Source organism: Didymella exigua (assembly GCF_010094145.1).
Source record: "Didymella exigua CBS 183.55 unplaced genomic scaffold M421scaffold_79, whole genome shotgun sequence".
Taxonomy (NCBI): Eukaryota; Fungi; Ascomycota; class Dothideomycetes; order Pleosporales; family Didymellaceae; genus Didymella; species Didymella exigua.
The window spans coordinates 24,579-44,706 of NW_022984853.1; the positions used below are offsets into that span (position 1 = coordinate 24,579).

Genomic DNA, 20,128 nt, shown 5'->3' on the forward strand with positions numbered 1-20,128 from the left:
ATAGTAAAGCTTCTAAATAATACTATCTAGGCCTATAAATAATTATTTATTTGTGTTGTGTTGTGATATAGCGCTGCGCAGGCGTTCTGTTGTTGGAAGTGCGGCGCTCAGTTGGGTGCGGCGCTCGCTTGTGAAACACGTTATAGCTTTTCCTTATAACGTAGGTGTAGGGCGAGTCGCCCACTTTTGCCAAGACCCCACCAAAACATCAACTCTACACCAATGCCTCCACAAGCACGTCAAATAGACGCGTCCAAAGAGGCTTAGATGCAGCTTGCGCTACTAGCTCTTCAACAAGCTCCTAATCTCTTAGTAAGACGCGCTGCAGCTCTCTACAACGCGCCCTAAATAACTCTACACAACTAACTTACTAGACAACCTTCACGCGTTAATACTATAGCTAATTTACAGAATCTAACTGCTGCTAAGGAGCAGGTGGTTATTGCGTACATACTTAAGCTAGTCACGCGAGGAGAGTCCCCCCAGCTCGCAGCTGTGGCTGATATGGCCAATTCTCTGCAAAAGAGCGCAGTTTGGCCCCTGTTAGCTCAAGGTAGGCTAGCACGTTTGTTTCGTGTTAGGAGGAGCTTAAAACAGTCTTCAATCACAAGTACAACTATAAGCAAGCCCTCTGCAAGGACTCTAAGGTTATATAGGGCTAGTTTACCCTTGTATCTAATATTAAAGCTAAATATAGCATCCTAGATAATAACATGTATAACTTTAACAAGACAGGCTTTATAATAGGCTATATAAGCACTAGAGTAGTTATTATAGATACAGAGAAGTTAGGACACGTAAAGCAGATCTAGCTAGGCAACTATAAGTAGGTAATAGTTATTAAGGGCATTAATGCCACAGGATACGCTTTTCTTGCCTACATTATCTTTAAAGCCTACTAACACCTGTCTAACTAGTATAAGGATAATACCCTACCCTAAGACTAGGTTATTAGTGTCTCTACAAATAGCTAGACTACTAACAGGCTTAGGTTTAGCTAGTTAAAGCACTTTAACAGGCATACAAAGACGTGCACTGTTAGTACTTACTATATACTAATTATTAATATTTATAAGAGCTACAACTCTACAGAATTCTAGCAATACTGCAAGGATTACAAGATTATAGCTCTATGTATGCCTGCGCACTTATCGCACCTCCTGCAGCCACTTAACGTAGGTTGTTTTAGCCCTTTAAAGAAGGCGTATAGGGATAAGGTTAATAAGCTTATTTATAACTAGATTAACTATATTACAGAGTAGGAGTTCCTGCTATGCTTTAAAGCAGCTTACAAGAAAGCCATAACCCCTAGCAATATCTGTAAAGTTATAAGACTTTGTTCTTATAATCTTTCTCTAGCATATTTCTTTCTTAGGTATAGCGCTATGCTTACCTAAGCATTGTCATCATAATCCCCTAAAAGAGAGGATTAGAATAGTATGCTTATAAAGCCTATATCTCCTCTCTTTCTTAAGATATGCTGTTCTCTATTTTTAGTAACTAGAAATGTTCTAGACCCTCTGCTTATAAATAGAGTAGCCTACTCTATAAGATGCTAACGTATACAATTACGCATGCACCTACATAATCTTGCTTGCATATGCAGTAATACTAAGCATAGATTACTAAGTAGACCTACCTAGAGGAGTCTAGAACATTCTGCTTAGAAATACAGACAGAGGAGAGGAAGCATAAATACCTCTAGCTCTCCCCCCTCTGTTTGCTCTGTACCTAGCCTAGGAATCTCTACCTAGTATCTAATATAAGAACTTGTCTATTATATTACATAACCCTGCCTTACCTCTATTAGGCTATACACTTCCTATTTAGACAAAGCTAGTCTAGATTTGTCTAGGTCCTTCTAGACTAGGAAGAAAGTAGTCTAGTCCTTCCCCTACTTTCTTTACAATATCTAGGGAGGGTTCTAAGGGTCTAGATTAGTCCCTTTTAACCTAGAAAGGGTTATATTAACACTTAATGTGAAGCTGCACACTCTATTACTACTACTCCCTACAAATAATAAGCCCCAGCAGTCGCAAACCCTAAGCAATACCCTAGAATTTAAGTTATAATTAACTCTAATTTAAGATAAATATAAGAGGGAGTAGGGTAGCTTACCTACTTCTATTCTAAGCGCAATTGAGCACTTCGCAAAGGGGGGAGCTATCCTATTATATAAGCTTGCGCTTGCACAAAAATAAATCTGTAAGCTTAAAGCAGCTACTAAGGCCACTATATAACGCAAATTGCATAAAAGAAAGTGTATTTAAGCTAAGGGAAGCCTTGTAGTTAAAGAGGGCTAGTAGTTAATTGCTCTAAAGGAGTTTGGAGCGCGTAGTAATAGAAAGAGGGGAAAGAAGCTAGTGAGTGCTAAAGGAGGTAAACTATCCTAACAACACTATAGACAGTGTAGAGAGGGTAGACATAACGCGCAAACGTGCAAGAATAATATTAAAGGGGTCTCTAAGTAATATTACAGCTTGTTTTGCCTTGTGTAGCGCCAGTTTGTGGTGTTTTAGGCCATAATATGGTTTGATGGGGGAGGGTCTTGGCAAAAGTGGGCAACTCGCCCTGGTGGGCGACTCGCCCTACATGTAACAGAGTAGGCGCCCTGCCCTCGAAATCAATACTACGTGACTTCTCTGCCTATACCAAAAGGTAAGCACAAGAATACTTAAGCAAGTATTCGTTGCGTAGTATAATATATATAGACAATAATAGTGCTAGCCAGCTAGCTTTGCCTCTAGCTGCTATGAGCGCTATGCCACGTGTCGTGTTCGTGCATAGTCGTTACACTACACCTACGTTAGCTCTCATATTATAGCTGCTAAATCTAAAAGACAGTAAAACAAAAGGGGGGGACCTACATCAGGAAAAGTGTTTCGAAATCTGGCCCAGACTGGCTGTTGCTGACAGTTGTGGCATGGTCGTGCAACAGCTGTTCAACAGCCCTAACAGCCCTAATTTGCGCCTACTAGCCCTAATTTTGCGCTAATATTGCTAATAGCTAAAACACTAAGTACCTATATTTAATAAACTTAAAATAATGTTGTAATATTATTGTATAGCTACCCTTAGATCTGCTAGCACTAGTATAAAATATTCAAAAATTGTAAAATTTTATATATAACGTGCTTCACAAGCGAGCGGCGCACCCAAGCGAGCGGCGCACTTTCTCCAGCGCAGCGCACGCACCGCGACGTAGTGCAACACTATCACAAATTCCTATAATATACGTAACAGGATAATATTATTCATAAGCATTGCTATTATCTACATCCTCTATTTCTACCTTGCAGGTGCAGGAGTTATGCCTAATCTTGCTGCAACAGCCGCAGCGCCTCTCTGCGCGCACCCTCTTTGCAGGTGTCTTGCTATCCTTACAACTACTACCCTCCTTTTTAGTAATTAAGTTAGATACCTTACTAACTATTAGGGTCTCCTCTGTGTGTACATACTACCTCTTATAGGTCTTGCGCTGTATAAGCGTGTTAATAGCGTCTTAAAGGCAGCCTATTTCCTCCTATACTAATACTATATTATAAGCTATCTACTAAGCGCCTTTACTTAGCTACTTAACCTGCTCATCTAATAAACTTGCTAGAGACCCCTAATAGTTTTGTATGCAATTTTAAATTAGCGTGGATTGCGCCTCTATCTTGCAGGCGTTGCGCAGTGTTTGCGCCTCCTAGGCGACAGTGCCTGGTGCAGGTGGCGTTAGCGTGCGCAGCTGTACATCAAGCTTCAATAACACAACCTTAGGGTCATGTAGGACTAGTCTAGCGCCTTAAAACCCTACACAAATATTCTCTAATATAAACGTCTTCTTAAAAGCTACTTTAAAGGCTAGGAGGAAGGTTTCTTTATTAATATAGTAGATGCAGCTGCGTGCTAAGAGCAAGATCCTGTTGCTGTAGTGGCGCTTTAACAGCAAGTAGGGGACAATATCAAGAGGCTGCAGGATGTGTGATAAGTGTGGTGGCATGCAGAGAGTAATAATCTTGTTCTCCTTGCAGTAGTCCTGGAATTCTATTGAGCAGTGGCTCTCATGACTGTTAATAATAAGCAGCCTATACGCCCTAGCAGAGGACGCCTTTGTATAGACGTTAAAATGCTTAAGCTACACTAGCGTGATGTTGTTATTAGTCTAGCTAGTAGGAGAGACTGTAACAACCTAGTTGTAAGGTAGACTAGTAAACTAGGAGGAGATAAGGACCTTGCCTATAAAGATAAGGAAGGGTAGGATTATATGCCCTGTTGTAGTAACACCTTATACTAGGGTAACCTACTTATAATTGCTAGGTTATAGTTTCTTCTCTTTCCTAGGTTTCTCTAAGCCTATAATAACAAGCTAAGAGGATATCTTGCCTATTATAAAGCTAGACTTATTAAAGTTCTAGGTAGGCTGGCGGATAGGTAGGGTATGCTTTTTTACCTTTTGGCTTATAGCTTCTTAACTAGCAGAGATACGCTTACATAATCTATTATTTAATAGAAGCGCCTAGTATTGTGCCTTCTAATAAAAAAAGAATTAGCTTATTCTACCTAGTATTAGCTAAGTTATTAACACTACCTAGCAAAGTATACCTATTAATAGGTATGCTTGCTAGGTACCCCCCCTTTTTTAACATTTTCTAGCCTCTAGCTTATGCAGTTTAATAGTTATAACAAAACCCCATACTACAGAAATATAGAGGTAGGTTTTCTCTTTCTTTTAAGCCCTATTTTGCTAGAATCCATGTATTATTAACAAAGTTTTGGGGGGTACCCACGAAGGACGTTGGAGTTAGGCTGGCGGAATAGGTATACTCTAACGTCCTTCGTGGGTACCCCCTAAAACCTTATTAATAATACATAGATTCTAGCAAAATAGGGCTTAAAAGAAAGAGAAAAACTACCTCTACATTTCTGTAGTAGAGGGTTTTGTTATAACTATTAAACTGCATAAGCTAGAGGCTAGAAAATGTTAAAAAAGGGGGGGTACCTAGCAAGCATACCTATTAATAGGTATACTTTGCTAGGTAGTGTTAATAACTTAGCTAATACTAGGTAGAATTAGCTAATTCTTTTTTTATTAGAAGGCGCAATACTAGGTGCTTCTATTAAATAATAGATTATGTAAGCGTATCTCTGCTAGTTAAGAAGCTATAAGCCAAAACGTAAAAAAGCATACCCTACCCATCCGCCAGCCTAGTTGGAGTATACCCATTCCGCCAGCCTAGTTCCAGGTGTCCTTATCTATAATACCATACTTCGCCTTTGTTGATTGAACTAGGCTGAACCATGGCTAGATAATCGCTAGGTCCTCGCAGGCAGCTCGCTGGTGATCATACAGACGGCTCCATCGCGTTCGCAGCTCTGGTGTACGCTTAATAAAGTTATCAACCCAGTTCTTGCCTATAGGCTTCCCACCACGCTCTCTTAGCAGTCTATCAGCCATATCTCGTACGTGCACCTTTAAGGGCAGTATTCCACGTAAACTCTCTTCAAGTATACGCTGTATAATTGCTTCCTCTTCTAGCTTTGTAAGGCGTTTTAATTTTAGCTTATAATTGTGTTAAGAGCATGTTCTATTGCGTTGTTGTTATATTATAGTTTAAGGGACCTTATAGACTTTCTTAGTAAGCTGTATACTCTTAATCTGCTCTTTTTAAAGATCTAAGATAGTAAGCTGTACGTCAGCTTCAGTATAGAGTCTCTGGGTTTGGTGTTGTTGAGGCATTACGTGTTGTCGCTGCGCAAGCGTTTTGGTGGGGAGAGTGCGCCGCTCGCTTGGGTGCGCCGCTCGCTTGTGAAGCACGTTAGATAGAGCGAAATTGTAGCTTTAAAATAAGCAAAAAATTATTATTGTAGGCCTACTGCAACGCAATTTAGAGAGCGTTAAAGGTTTGTTTGTTAAAGGTTTGTGTTTTAAAGTTGCGACAGCACACCATAGCAGCTGCAGCTGCGCCAGCACACAATGTATCAGCTGCAGCTGCAACAGCTCACAACATAGCACCTGCTGGTAAGCACACACACAAACACACACAAGACAGCAGCGCAACAGGAGCTTGCAGAACAGGCAGGCCTAGGTGTAAAATTCTTAGTTTACCTACTATTCTTGAATAATATTCTTATATTTTCTAATGTTTAGGCTGCTAGAGCCCTAGCAAAGAATCTTAACTTAGTGTCTTAGCAAGGAATATTAAGCTTAAAACCTTCTATAACGTGGTTTATCACCAAGCCGCCAGGTATCACTAAACTGCCACCCCTTACTAACTTTTTTAGAGTTACTAACTATTACACAACTATTATACTTAACTATAACACTACACTAATACTTATAATTACTACAATTACTCTTTAGAAGTAGCGCTATTATCTACATCTAATATTTCTGCAGTGCAGGTGCGCAAATTGTGGCTAGTCTTGCCACAACGTCTGCAGTGCCTCTCTTTGCGCACCTTCTTCCTAGACTGTTTAGATGCCTTACTACCACCACTATCCTTCTTAGCTATTATATCCTGTACCTTACTAACTATAAGAGCCTCCTCTATCTAGATATACTTTCTTTTACAACCATGCTGCGCTGTTAGAGCCTTAATAGCCTTCTTTATACTATCTATTTCCCTTCTCTGCAACACGTTAGCATATTCTATCTATGTAACCCCTCTAGCAAGTAAGTTAAGTGATTTTATAATAGGAGACAGGGGCGAATCTCTATGTAATTACATGCGCTTACAGATATACAACGTTTGTGACTTAACCTCCTTTGCGCTAGTTAGTGTTTTAGATTCCTATTAGGTAGTCTCTAGTGGTGGTGGTGTTAGCGTGTGAAGGACCACATTAAGCTTTAATAGCACTTGCTCTAGGTTAAAAGGAACTAGTCCTGCGCCTCTAAAGCCTCTGTAGATATTATCTTTTATAATAGCCTTATAATAGGCTGTCTAGAAGCTAGTAAGGAAGAACTCTTTCTTAATTTATATCTTTAAGTATTATAACTAGGCATTAACCTTAATTAAGTACGCCCTCTTTAAGGGGCTAAAATAGGCTATATTAAGCAGCTGTAATAGGTGCGACAAGTGTAGGGGCATATATAAGGTAATAATCTTGTGTTCTGCATAGTATTCCTTAAACTCTGCAGAGTTATAGCTCTTATAGCTATTAATAATAAGTAGATAGTAGGCGCTAATAGTATACTCTTTTATAGACATGTTAAAGTACTTTAACTACTCTAGACTAAGCTTATTTATTATCTAGCTATTCTTACTAGTTATAATTACCTAATTATAATGTAGATTAGGGTACTAGGTTATAATTAGGACCTTACCTTAGAAGATAATAAAGGTTAGGATAGCCTAGCTAGCAGCACAGACACTAATAATAATTATAACCTACTCCTAATTACTAGGCTAGATATTCTTAGGGTTAGATTACTTCTCTAAGCCTGTAAACACTATCTTAGACCTAATTATGCCTATTATAAACCTAGTCTTATTAAAGTTGTAGGTATCTCTATCTAGGATTCTATACTTCTCCCTTACATTCCTAACTAGCTTAAACTAGGGTGTTATAACGCGTGTATCTTTATTTAGGGCTTGTTAATAATTGTATAGTTAGCTATATTAAAGCTTAATTTATTAGGTATATATGTTAAACCTGTTTACCTAGAGCTTGCTAACAGGTCCTTCACTACGTGTAGTAAGCATATTATTAGCTATATCTTGCACTATAGTCTTTGTTGCGCCTATTCCTTGCCTGTCTAGCTTAAGTATACAGTTAACTATTACCTCCTCTTCTACCTTTATTAGCTTCTTTAAATTAGCCTTATAATTACGTTATGCAAGCCCTCCTGCGCGTTAGTCTCTTAATATTAATTAGGGAACACTAAAGGCCTTAGACATATAATTTATACTATTAGGCACAGTAGCTTTTGTAGCTTAGATAGTAAGGTATAGTATACCTTTATTATAAGGTAATTGCGCGTTGTGCTGTAATAGCATTGTAATAATTATTGTAACAGTTACAAAATTGGCAAGGGGTGGCGGTTTGGTGATACCTGGCGGCTCGGTGATAAAACCACGTTACTTAATAACTATTCTATTAATAGGCCTATAATATTAATTAATAGCTTATTTTAAAGAGGAGACTTAGTAGTATATTAATATAATAAAAGTATAGTTTATTAAGCAGAGCTACTATTAAAGCAGGATTAGGAGTTATTGTAGCTCTTGCAGCTGTTAGGACTGTTAGAGCTGTTAGCTTGAAATTGGCTAGACATTAAATGCACATTAAATAACTATTGTAGGCCTACAAGTCCTACTGTTGCCCACAGTACAATGCCACAATTTCCTGATTTCAACAATGGAAAAACTTTTCCCGATGTAGCGAGCATACCCATCCTATGTAGGCTCAATAACTCAGTTAATAGTAGGCTAAACTATGTAATTTTTTAAATAAAAAGCGCAGAACTAGGCGCATCTACCGAAATATACATGACATAAGCGTATCTCTACTAGTTAAGGAGCTAGAAGCAAAAACAAAACAAAAGCCTACCCTACCCATCCGCCATCCTATTAGGGACATTTAGCAATACGTTTAACAGCAGCTCTCTAACAATAAGAAGTTAGTAAAATAGAATAAGGACGCTCCTATTAGGCAAGAGATTAAATATGCACTAATGCAAGGAGCTTGCAGGATGTATGCATGTTTTCTAAGATTCTACAGGGCTAAAGCTAACAATTATGTAGGTTCTAATAGGCTGTGTGTTAGCTCAATACGCTAACAAAGTGTTGTAATTAAGTAATGCTGCGCAAAGCTCTTGCTACTTTACTACAAACCCTAGACTAGACATACAACCACATTCTCTGCGCAATAAGCAACAAATATTTTAAGTATTGTCACGGAGCTTGTGGGACTATACTCAGGTGATCGATAGTATTTAATAAGTGGCTATCTATCCTATCACGAAAGTAAGGTTTATATACATAGGAAATATGTGTGGATCACGTGATCCTAGATAAGCGAGCAGCTGGCTGATTATTGGGCAGCTCGTTAACGAAGAACGGATGAAACGAGCTTCTGGTTAGACCCGGAGGTGCTCGTCCTGGTTTATCCGGGCCGGCAAGCTCCATACCCTCAATTGAGGTGCTCGATTGTGTGACAAGTATGTAATGTATATCCTAAAGTGGCTAATGTTCTCTGCGCGCCTGCTGTTAATAGAGGAGGTTGCAGAAGCTGTCGCTATTAAGGTGGCGCGCGACCTAGTCTTTGACCGCAATAAAGTGCTCAAAGATCTGCTAGAAGCAATGAACATCTGATCTAGTCTAGTCACAGTTACAACAAACAGGCCAGACAGAAAGGAGAGGCCTGCCTAGCAAATTATTGCTCTAGCACACTATTCTGTATAGGAGTATCTTGTGTTAGAGTGGATCAAGCAAGGACAGGCGAAGTAGTTTAGTATGCAAGATTTTAAAAGCCACAACACAACAGTAAAGGGCTCTTTAATGTACCTGCTCTAGTTCTAGTGACTATTGTTAACAGAGGTTCTTAACGCTTCAGCACTTGTAAGGTACGCAGCTAAGCTCTACAACAGCTATCTTTAAAAGACACAAGACTAAATAGAAGGAAGTTAACTTGTAATAATTTTAGTGTTAGACAACAACCCTGCGTATCTTAACAAGATTAAGTTGAAAAATCTAGACACTCCTGGCAAGGACTAAATCTAAGAGAAGGTCTAGAAAGTGTAGCTACGCTGATGTACTACGCAGCACTATACAGCTTAAATATGACCACTAGACTGCTGCTCGACAAAGGCGCCGAGGTCAACGCGCAGGGTGGAGGCTACGGCAACGCACTGCAGGCAGCTTCATCTAGAGGTGGTCGGACCGAGCACATTGACAGTTCATCTCTCAGCTGAGAAACAAGACGATCTGGATGTCTAGGTGATGCTGCGCAAAGCGGACGCAAACGGCGTTATGCTCCAGAGCATCAACCAGCCTCTGTCTGATCTCGGTGTCGATAATGTAGAGCAAGTGCCGTCCGTAGCTATACTCAAGTACCTCGGACCCGAGGGCATGCTGCGTGCATCGAAGCGGGCATTTGACGCAGAGCTTTCATCGGACTGGTGGCGCACACTGTCCCATGAGATTGGCGAGGAAGTGCCGAGGGGTAGTGTTGTGAAGCTTCAGATTGATCTGTGGCCTACTGGGATGATCTTTGATAAGGGTAAGAAGTTGATGCTGAAGATCAGCGGGCATGATATGCGGCTTGCTGATTTTGAGGTGCTGCAAGGGTTGTTTCAGGCCGCTAATGAAGGGAACCATTATGTTCATTTGGGAGGTGGGAGGGAGAGTTATTTGGATGTCCATATCCTGTAGACTACTGTGCCTTGGCAGCTGGGAGCAAGTGCTCTGCGAGATATAAGAAGCGAAATAAAGTTGAAGGATTTAAATAGGTTGGTTAGAACAAGTATAGAAATATGTCAAGGTGCGCAGCTCGCCCCTCCGCGCAGCTCGCTCTACACATACGTTAATAGATACCCCACTCGACATTCACCTTCGTGTTGACTGTCGTTCCAGAGCACTCAAAAACGCCCTTTGCACCAATCCGATCATTACTGGCAAAACGCTTGATGGATTCATTGATGACATCGATGACATCTTGGCCTCCCACCCTGAACTGCACCGCGCCGCCAGTGCCGCCAGTGCGCTTGATGCCGAACGCGCACGAGCCGAACTTGAGGATCTCGCGTTGACCCGTGATGCCGTGCGTCCAATCGGTCGAGGCGTCCTCCTCGATGTTCCGGATGATCTGCTTGCAGTCGTCGACGAGGGGCGACGGGTCGCTGCCTTGGTTCTCAAACGACGAGTCGCCGCAGTGATCCTTGCCGGGGAAGATGTCGCAGGGGTAGTGGTCTGACCCGCCTTTGGAGCCCGTGTGCCAGGCCTGCCACGCGCGGCTGGGGCTGCACACGGGCAGCTGGATGAGGCCCGGTGTCGAGGAGTCGAGGCCGAGCAGCTTCTCGCGGACGTTCTTCTCGTCGGCCATTTCGGTGATGTTGATGATCTTGTTCTCCCTGCCATTGTAGCCGTACGTGGCCAGGGCGCCCTTGATGATGTCGTCCCTTGTCAGCTTGCCAAAGTCGTCGTCCGTGAGAGAGCCGATGCCCTTGGGCGCGGAGAACTTTTGGTTCCGACAGACGGTCTGGCAGGGGCCCATATCGGTGGCTCTCTCGCACTCGCACTCATTGGCGTCACCCTCGGGCGCAACTAAGTAGTACATTCTGTCATTGACACAGGCCGAAGTGGCGTTGGCGGTGTCGTCGTCGACGTACTTGCTCGCCGGGTTGCCGCTGCAGCCTTCTCCCGAATCGAGAATAAACGCGTACTGCTCGGACCGGCGCCACAGGCCGGGGATGGCGTAGGCAAAGAATGTCTTGCGGGCCGTCGCCTCGATGTCTATCGCCCCATTATTACTCTCCGTATCATCGGGGTCTGCACCAGGCAGCATTCTACCGTCTTTGATGATGGAGGTCAGAGCGTCGAGCGAGGCACGCTCGCCGTTAAAGAGTTTCCTGAGGGACAGGGTGGTGCTGTTCATCCAGCCAAATACAGCCTGTGAGGCGTAGTCGGAAAAGTCCTTTTGCTCAGTTGGGGACCATTTGTCTGCCGTGGGAGCCTGAAGCAGATCCTTAGCTAGCGTTGTGCCCTGGCCTATCATGTTCAGCGCCGTATCTTTGGTGTTGTCGAATAGGGTGCTGCCTTCTTTGGCAAAGGCGGGAAGATTCTTTAAGACGCCGTTGAAGAAGGGCGCTGCGCCGCCAAGAGCCCCGATGGTCAGGAAATCGATCATGACGTTCAACCACTGGTTGGTTTCAGGGTCAGGAATCGGCGCGAAGACATTTTCCATTCGTCTGATGGTAGTCTGGACGCCTCCTCTCATGTCGCTGAGACCATCGTAGTAGGTGTGGAACATACGATGGACCTGGATGAGGGACTGCCAGATAACGTAGGCCGCCGGTCCAGAATCGGGGCCGTTGGCGCCATCTGGGCATTCCCATCGCGAATCGCAGTTATCAGCAGTACCTCCAAGAAACTGGCAGCCCATATTGCCGCCAGCGAGGAGAGTCTGCTCCACCGATTTCATGAAGGAGAGGCGGCCCTTATCAGTTCCGGTCCACTTGACGATAATCTCGTTCCATGCAGAAGCGGCGTCGAGCTCCTTCCAACGTTTATCGGGATCGTAATTGTACTGTTTCTTGACATATTCGGACTCACAAGAGCCCTCTCGCCACTTGCCAATAGTAGTACTGTCCTTCTTGGGCTCACCGCCCGCGCTCGCAATAGAGATGAAGGAGTCCCAGTCCTTAGCTGGCTTAGGAGGATCGTTAAACTCTTGCAAATCGCTGGCCCAGTCTGTCGTGCCAGCCATTCCAAGGCTGGCGTACAGCTTCGTGCGGACGGCCTTTGTGCTCTCGCTCATGTAGCCGACCCATTGGTTGTTGTCGTAGACGAGGATGTCACTGTTGCTGCTCGTGTCCAGAAACTGCTTCGTGACGCGGCTGTTCTGACGCTTGCCGTTGGCACTGCCTCGGATAATCTCGTTGATCTCGGCGTCGGCGATGTAGCCTCCAGTGTCGGTACACCTACCGGGCGTGGCGTACGAGGTGAGCCTGTCGCCAGTAAATTTGCAGTTGGGGCCCCAACAGCCCTCTTCGGCCATTTGGAACGAGCGCCCATAGCTGGTGACACCGACAACAATCTTGTTGCCAGGAACGCCAGCCTTAGTAATCATAGCGAGCGATTGTCGGGTCTCAGTAAGATTGACTTGGCTCCGAAGACAGTTGCCAGATTCACAGTACTCCTGAGAGTACTCATTGTGCGCATCCCACTGGCCGTGAAGATCGTAGGTCATGTAAACGATATAGTCAACTACCTTGCTAATCTTTTCAATCGGAAACTGTTTCAGGTACCAGTACGATGCAGGGGCGGCGATGGCTACTGTCTTGCCGGGAAGCAGATTTTTGAGGACGGCAAGAAAAGCGAGATAGTTAGGCCCATCTGCCTCCGTACCGGGGTCAGACAAATTAGGAAGATCTGGTGCACCAGGGTACTCCCAGTCGATGTCCACACCATCAAGCTCGTGCTTGTTGATAAAGTCAGCAATACTCTTCGCGGCCTTTACACGATAAGCAGGCGTGACAGCCTCGCGGAAGATCCGGTACGTAGCATCGTCGTTGGAGAAAGCCCAGCCACCGAAGGAAAGAATCCTTTTAGGTCCTTGGATTCGTGTGAACTCTTGAAACTCGTACGTGGCGAGCGGGTCGCCGACTTCGACCTCAAAGTTTGGAGCTGGGGTGAGGGTGCCGAAACCAAAGTGAAGGTGAGTGTACTTCGACGCGTCAATCTGGAGAGCGTCCTGGTAGAGGCACTTACGGCCCAGACCATAGCCCTGGAAGTAGACAAGCTTAATGCCACCGTTTCCAGTTCCCTTGACAATATCAACACCGCAGTTGGAGATACAGCCATATGTGCCGTTCTTGGCAGTGCCAGGAGGGCCGGTATTAGTGTCAATACAAAAGTCCCTGTTAACTCCGCACTGACCCCAGACGTTGCAGCATGCATTGAGGGGACACGGGTTCATGTCAGCAATGTCGGAGCCATCGGTGGGAGGCTTAGATCCCGGTTTCTGAGGGCCGCACTTGGCGTTCTCGATAGCGTTGGGGAAGGGGGGATCTCCCTCACTGAGACACAAAACGACCTTTGAGAAGAGAGGTTCGCAACCTGAGAATCCCCATGTATTTTTGTTGAACCCCTCGAGCTCCTTTCGGGTCAGACCGTACTCGGCGGCGAGGTTGTCACAGTTGTCGTTGTCCTGAACAGTATACGAAAAGCATTTGCCGTTGACTGGCTTGGGCCGCCTGTCGGGGAGGGTACCGCTGGAGCAGCAAACCCACATCTTGGGCTTGACATCGTTACACTTGAGATCTGAATTGTACTTTGTGAAGTCGTTGGCCGAGATTCCACACATGGCCGCCAGCTCCGGGCAGCCGGTACCAAACTGGGCCTGGATCGACCTGCACTCGGCACGCTCCTGAAGGATGTTTGCATCTCCATGAAGAGGGACATGGGAGTGGGCATGGGAGTGGGCTCTTGCAGATCTTGCCTTCGTGGTAGAGTTGCTTCCCGTGGTAGAGTTGGCCAAGCGGCCATCGATCACGGGAGCGGTATAGGTGACTGTGCCAGGAAAGTCTCGCGACTCGCTGAAAGACAGGCACTTGGCATCAGCCCATGATCGGATCGCGTTCTGGATAGGAGCGAAGGTGGCATTGCTAGTGACGACGACGCCGAAGATGTGAGTGCTGATAGATTTGTCATCGCACAGCTGCATGGCCAAGCTAGGCGAGGTGAGATTGAGTTTATCAAAGTTGTCCTCAAACGTTCGCAGGGCAGACTCGCCGAAGCTCTGGCGCAGTAGGCCCTGGCCGATGTAGACGCCAATGCTGGCTTGGCCAGCGCGTCCGTAGAGGATGAAAGGTCTGTCCGTGGTGTCGGCATGGCCCTTGTCGATATATTCTCGCATTTGCTTAGCAAGAGCAGTGATTCCGGCCACAGCGAGGCCAAATCCCTCTTCGAACGAGCCGAGCTCAAACTTGACTTGGGTAGGCCCGGCCAATTCAGCACTCGAGGAGATCCTGGCCGTGGCCGGTGTGGCCTCCATGTTGTCAAAGTCTGAGCCAAAGGATGTGCAGGCGGCGATGCGATGGCTGGAACCTCTATCGTCGACAGAGTCGTACAGGTTGAAGCCATAGAATACGGTCTCTTTGCACCTCTTAATGAGGTTGAAATTGGGATAGACCGACCACTTGTCGGTATCAGGGCCAGCATCTGAGCATCGGCCGGGGCAAAAGTCCTGAGTCTGGACCAAGCCTGGCAGGACGGTCACCACCGCGGCGAGCGCCACCGTAAGCCGTGGTAGTATCACCATGATGCTATTAAAAAAACGCTGAACGGGACGTTAGCAAATACGAATTGTAAAGAGGTGAGGAGAGGGTAAAGCCATACCTGAATGTATCAATCGGAAAGACACCAGATAGCTGATCAGCGACCGATCTTCGCTTGCTGCTACTGGTGGACTACGCCTGATCTTTATGGAGCGCAACAGACGCCATTTACCAACCTTGGTCACTGGCTGTCTTTCCTTCATGACGGGATCCCATAGCCCCATGTGCCCGTGTGCTAGCCGTGGCAACTGCACTGCCAAGACGTACAGGATCTGCCAAGAACTTCAAGGCTGACATGATATCCCTAGTCAGGGGTATCTGATGTTATTTTCTAGTTTTTCAGTGCAGAGGTGTGGCGAAGAAATAAATAGATTTCTTGGCGTAGGATTTACATCTGTCGCAGCAGACATCATGCCTATTAACCAGCCAACTCAGTGATGCTAATGTATGTACATTTTGCCTCCTTTTTGGCTGCGACAACATCTCTACATCTAATTAGCTGTACCGTGGCCGTCCGAGTGGTGGGGTCGCTTTATTGTCATACGGCTCGCATAATGAGTCCTGGTTCGCAGGATTCAATCGTGAAGATGCCTCGACTGTGAAGAAGCAACTTCATAGAGCATCAAGGTCCTCGAAAAAGACGGTAGCATTTTGCCAAGAAGCAGCATCGCGTGCAGGCGAAGATTCTAGAACTTGACGAGAAAGACACATGGACAAATGTAAGCTAAATTAGTCGATCGAATGATAAAAAGACTGCAGTTCAAAGGATGTGTAAAATCGGTTTAGCCAGGTACAAGATTTAGCCAGGTACAAGATATCAAAACCCCTGCCTGCATCTCTTTACCCCTCACAAATTAGCTAGCCTTATGCAGGGGAATCAAGAGATGGCGCCGTGCTGTACGTAAAGAATGTAATGCAATGGGGCTTGTTACTTTGCCAAGACGAAAAGACGTGGATCGACGCATATGGGCCCAATCAAGCGAGGAAAAGTGCAGCACCAAAAGCCGCGGCGAGAGTAGAAACTCCTGCAACAGCAAATCGGGGATTGGCGAGACCGCTCTTTGGACACTCGCTCGGCTGGTTGAAGCCCCTGCACATCTTTTCGAGGTCGACAGCTGCCATACTCTCGACTGTAGCCTTGTCAATCTTGACTTTGCAGGGGTTCGAGATTGGTGTGGGGGACGAAGAGCCAAGAACCGCACAGGTCTCATGTGTCAAGAGTCCGGTCGCAGCCTCGAGTGTCTTGTCAGTCACGTCGATGCCCACTCCCCTGTTCGGGCAGTCCGCGCTATTGCCGTTGTTGGTGGCGGCCACGAGGTCCACCTTTTGGCCACTCGCTCTGATCTCGAAGTCGACCAAGAAGTTATCTGTGCTGTTGCGCGCCAGGATGACCTCTTGGTGGGTCTGGTTGCACGACGTCCAGTGCAAATTCCAGAGGACGCGAAGCTTGCTCTCGCCTCCAAGCTTGAGAGGGCTCCACAAAAGATAGGGGTCGTGCTCTGAGGCGCTGGTCCAGTCGAACTCGCGGATGCTGTCAACGAGGAGTTCGATATCTCCGGTCATGTTGAGGACCTGGTACCAGATGGAGAGCTTGAGATGCTCAGCCAGCTTGGAGTTCTGAGCGGCGAATACAATGGGGAAGTCATCTGAGAGCGAATACGTGGCGTTGGTACGGGGGAAAACCAGACCGATATCCAGGACACCGGCGGCGCTGGCGACGGCAGAGAGGTAGACAGAGGCACCTACGAGTGCCCATATGGACTGGGAAGCCAGGCGCATGGCAGAAAGCGGACCAGGATGTTGTTTGCGTTTGTGAATTGGCCTTGCTGACAAGAGAATCAATGACCGTCTGACTGCTGTTTGCTGCTTCTGCTACTGCTGCTGCTGCTGCTGCTGCTGCTGTTGCTGCGGTCCTTTTGGGGATGACCTTGCTAGGACGGAATCGGTGACAACAGGTGTGTAAGCGTGAGTTGAAATCACAAGACTTGGTGTCTCCAGGGCGGACTACCTGCCGCTTGGCGCGTCGTGCCGAGAGCCGCTCACCCGCTGAGCTGTTGTGCCAAGAGCCGACCCTTGCAGGAATCTTGCAGGAGGCAGATGCAGCCTAGATTACTGTGTAGAAATGATCTCCCAATCAGGTTAACGCCCGCAGCCCCCTGTTCCACTCGTGTAACCTCCGCCGGGTTGCTTACTATGTGTTACAATCATTTTACCTAGTGCTAGCTCCCGCACTTTTTAGCCAACAGCATAGCTGCGTGGAGCCTGAGAGTGGGGATACAGCGGAGCAGGCAGCTTGTCTCTCACTGAAAGATGCGGCGACGCTAGCACTAGGTAAAATGAGTGAAAGACGATAACACGGTTAAAGTAAACTGCAATAAGAGACGCCGCCGCCAAGCCTGCAAAATAGCAGACTATCGACCGGCTTCATTCCTCACTGTCAGCCAGATGGATCTGGTGGTGTATTCGCAGTTACACTATTCTTATCGCGCAGTTTAGGCGTGGCCTTGGCAGTCGGCCTGGCTTGGAAAATGGATTGATACCATGTTCACCTCGTGGTATTGAGCCTTGGCGATATCATCGTGAGAATTCTGACTTGGATGCTCTGCTCTGCTGCGGCACAGGATTCGGCCCCCAGGGCATGAGGGAAAAGCGCGCGAGGCTGCCATATAAGATGGCCTTCTGGCGATCATCATACTGTTCTGCAGGACATCATCTCCCCCAAACCAGTCACTCTTTTAACCTTGGTTCCTGCTCCACTCCTTTTGGTCTCTTTCTAAAATGCACGCAGCACGTATTCATCTTGTCCTACTCGGCCTTCTCCCAAGCCTGGGCCTGAACCTTGTTTCGGCCAGCAGTTTGAGATCCGTCATCGCCCGCGATGTCACTTGTTACTTTGACATCCAGGCAGAGGCCGGTGAGACCTGCGATAACATGTCCGCCTCCTGGGGCATTTCGGTCCAGGAGTTCACCAAGCTCAACCCAGGCGTGACCTGTCCCAACCTTCAGGCCGGTAAGTCGTACTGCGTCGTCGGCGAGTACACGGACGACGGCGGCCAGACTACTCCCCCTCCTTCGCCTACGCCTATACCTACGATCACGTCCACCAAACCAACAACGCCTCCTACCACTCCACCCACCACCATGCGGACTTCTACCATCTCCAGCACGGCCCCCAACCCCAGTAACTCCCCCGCCATGCCTGGTATCGTAGAAAACTGTGACCGTTTCTACATGATCCAGTCCGGCGACGGTTGTGATTCCATCGCCCAGAAGAACGACATCACCCCTGCTCAGTTCAAGTCCTGGAACACCGAGATCAACGCCTCCTGCTCCAACCTTTGGCTTGATTACTATGTCTGTGTCCACGTTCCGGGCGCTACTACCCCGCCTACCACCACCACCACCGGTCCCTCTCCCAGCAACTCTCCCCTCATGCCTGGTGTCGTAGGAAACTGTAATCGCTTCTACAAGATTCAGTCTGGTGATGGTTGCGATTCTATTGCCCAGAAGAACGGCATCACCCCTGCCCAGCTGAAGTCCTGGAACACCGAGATCGACGCTTCCTGCTCCAACCTCTGGCTTGACTACTACATCTGCACTGGTGTCCCTGGAGCCGCGACCACCACCACCTCTCCACCCTCGCCCAGCAATTCCCCTGCCCTGCCCGGCATCGTGTCTGACTGCAACAAGTGGCACAAGATCAAATCAGGCGATACCTGTGACAATATTGCCGCCAAGAACACCATCACTGTCGCTCAATTCCGTAGCTTCAACACCCAGATTAACTCCAGTACGTACCCACAGCACTCTCCTCGTCTCTCACTCACTCAATCACTCACTCACTGTCGCAGGCTGCAACAACCTCTGGATCGACTACTTTGCTTGCGTTGGAACCCCCACCGCCGCCACGCCCATGCCTGGCATAGCCTCTGGCTGCACCCGCTACTACCAGATTATCTCCGGCGACTCGTGTGATGCGATCGCCTCCAAGGCCGGCATCACCGTCGCCAACTTCCGCAAGTGGAACACGTCTATCAACGCTGGCTGCACAAACCTGTGGCTCGACGCTCTGGTCTGCACCGAGGCGTAGTCGGAGCCCTCTCTTCTAGTTGTAAAGAAAAAACAGGAAGGTAAATCTGTAATGTTAAATTAGTAATTTGGGAGTGAGAATCATTTATCAGATCTATTAAGTTAGCTGTTACAGGCTCTGCATCACTCATAGTTCTGACGGCCGTAGACTGCCTTGGGCTGATACTTGACCGTCATCTTGTAGGCACTGTGGAACATGAGGGTGTTCATGCCCGGCTCAATTCTCAATCCAATGCGCCCTGCTTCCCTCAAAGTGCTATCAAGAGTTTTTCGAACGTCTCCGTATACGATTTAGCCGGATCAGTTTCCTGTGCGCGAGGTACATATCGATCCTGAATCATCAGCAATCCAAGTAAGAAACCGTAGGAGGCTTTTTGTAACGGTTGAGAGGAGAAGCAGATCACGTGATGTTGGCGATGGTCTGGTGCTACTTCCTCATGTTGTTGAGCACCTCTTACCTAGCTGCATCACAAACACGTCATCAAAACAGACCCCGCAGCGAGTCTTGGAGAGAAAAGATACAAGCAGGACAACAACACAGAAGAACACAATACACTCGTTATATACATTTGCCCTTGATACCGCAACAAATACACTTGTTGATCACAGTCTCCGACCGACACTGCTCACGCAGTTACATGGTAGCAACTTATCATGGCCCTTAGAGTAACCCTCTGAGGGTCAGGTGGAGGAGTTGCATCTTCTGACCAAACGTCTACAATAATTAGGTGATCGCAGACGCGAAAAGACTCTCCAGGATGCTCTCTACGTTTGCATGATTTGTGGTTGGGATCTAAAGACCAATTATTGGGAAGAAAGGTGCGGTCTAAATGTCCTGTCTACACTGCACAAGCTTACTTTGAACAGAATGTATCTTGCTTTGCAGGAGTTCGACTTGGCAACTCTATCAAAGTCGCCGGAATGTATCTCATATACCATTCCTGTATCCACTCGACAAAGAAACTGTCGCACGGTTGGGTGTGGTGCTGCAGGTATGGGATATTAAGAAATGTGTGTGTGATGGATGTTGTATTGTTCTGGCATCATAGCGCAGCT

General features: G+C 46.6%; 6 protein-coding genes across 6 annotated transcripts; 4 read left to right on the forward strand and 2 right to left on the reverse strand.

Annotated features, from left to right (window-relative positions):
* Window positions 1–9,143: 9,143 nt before the first annotated feature.
* M421DRAFT_78708 (uncharacterized protein) lies at window positions 9,144–9,299 on the forward strand (the record flags this gene model as incomplete). Its single annotated transcript, XM_033597424.1, has 1 exon — window positions 9,144–9,299. A coding segment is annotated over one exon (156 nt), but the record flags the coding sequence as incomplete, so codon positions are not given.
* A 389-nt stretch (window positions 9,300–9,688) lies between these two features.
* M421DRAFT_78698 (uncharacterized protein) lies at window positions 9,689–9,898 on the forward strand (the record flags this gene model as incomplete). The annotated part of the gene is made up of 1 exon (XM_033597421.1): window positions 9,689–9,898. A coding segment is annotated over one exon (210 nt), but the record flags the coding sequence as incomplete, so codon positions are not given.
* A 25-nt stretch (window positions 9,899–9,923) lies between these two features.
* On the forward strand, window positions 9,924–10,358 carry M421DRAFT_78699 (uncharacterized protein; the record flags this gene model as incomplete). The annotated part of the gene is made up of 1 exon (XM_033597422.1): window positions 9,924–10,358. A coding segment is annotated over one exon (435 nt), but the record flags the coding sequence as incomplete, so codon positions are not given.
* Window positions 10,359–10,472: 114 nt separating this feature from the next.
* M421DRAFT_368804 (glycoside hydrolase family 18 protein) lies at window positions 10,473–15,088 on the reverse strand. Its single transcript, XM_033589735.1, has 2 exons — window positions 15,045–15,088; window positions 10,473–14,985 (listed from the first exon to the last, which is right to left on the reverse strand). Exon 2 carries the CDS (start codon window positions 14,965–14,967, stop codon window positions 10,510–10,512), a length of 4,458 nt encoding a protein of 1,485 aa, XP_033442591.1. The 5' UTR covers window positions 14,968–14,985; window positions 15,045–15,088; the 3' UTR covers window positions 10,473–10,509.
* An 870-nt stretch (window positions 15,089–15,958) lies between these two features.
* M421DRAFT_96835 (uncharacterized protein) lies at window positions 15,959–16,762 on the reverse strand (the record flags this gene model as incomplete). Its single annotated transcript, XM_033598431.1, has 1 exon — window positions 15,959–16,762. One exon carries the CDS (start codon window positions 16,760–16,762, stop codon window positions 15,959–15,961), a length of 804 nt encoding a protein of 267 aa, XP_033442592.1.
* A 903-nt stretch (window positions 16,763–17,665) lies between these two features.
* M421DRAFT_427042 (carbohydrate-binding module family 50 protein) lies at window positions 17,666–19,217 on the forward strand. The gene is made up of 2 exons (XM_033594560.1): window positions 17,666–18,773; window positions 18,835–19,217. Exons 1-2 carry the CDS (start codon window positions 17,762–17,764, stop codon window positions 19,071–19,073), a joined length of 1,251 nt encoding a protein of 416 aa, XP_033442593.1. The 5' UTR covers window positions 17,666–17,761; the 3' UTR covers window positions 19,074–19,217.
* The last annotated feature ends 911 nt before the right edge of the window (window positions 19,218–20,128 follow it).

Bases quoted from the DNA above. Each gene is read 5' to 3' on its own strand.
- M421DRAFT_368804 (XM_033589735.1), bottom strand. From the start codon at position 14,967: ATGGTGATACTACCACGGCTTACGGTGGCGCTCGCCGCGGTGGTGACC.
- M421DRAFT_427042 (XM_033594560.1), top strand. From the start codon at position 17,762: ATGCACGCAGCACGTATTCATCTTGTCCTACTCGGCCTTCTCCCAAGC. The intron at 18,774-18,834 runs GTACGTACCCAC...TCACTGTCGCAG, and splicing joins CAACACCCAGATTAACTCCA to GCTGCAACAACCTCTGGATC.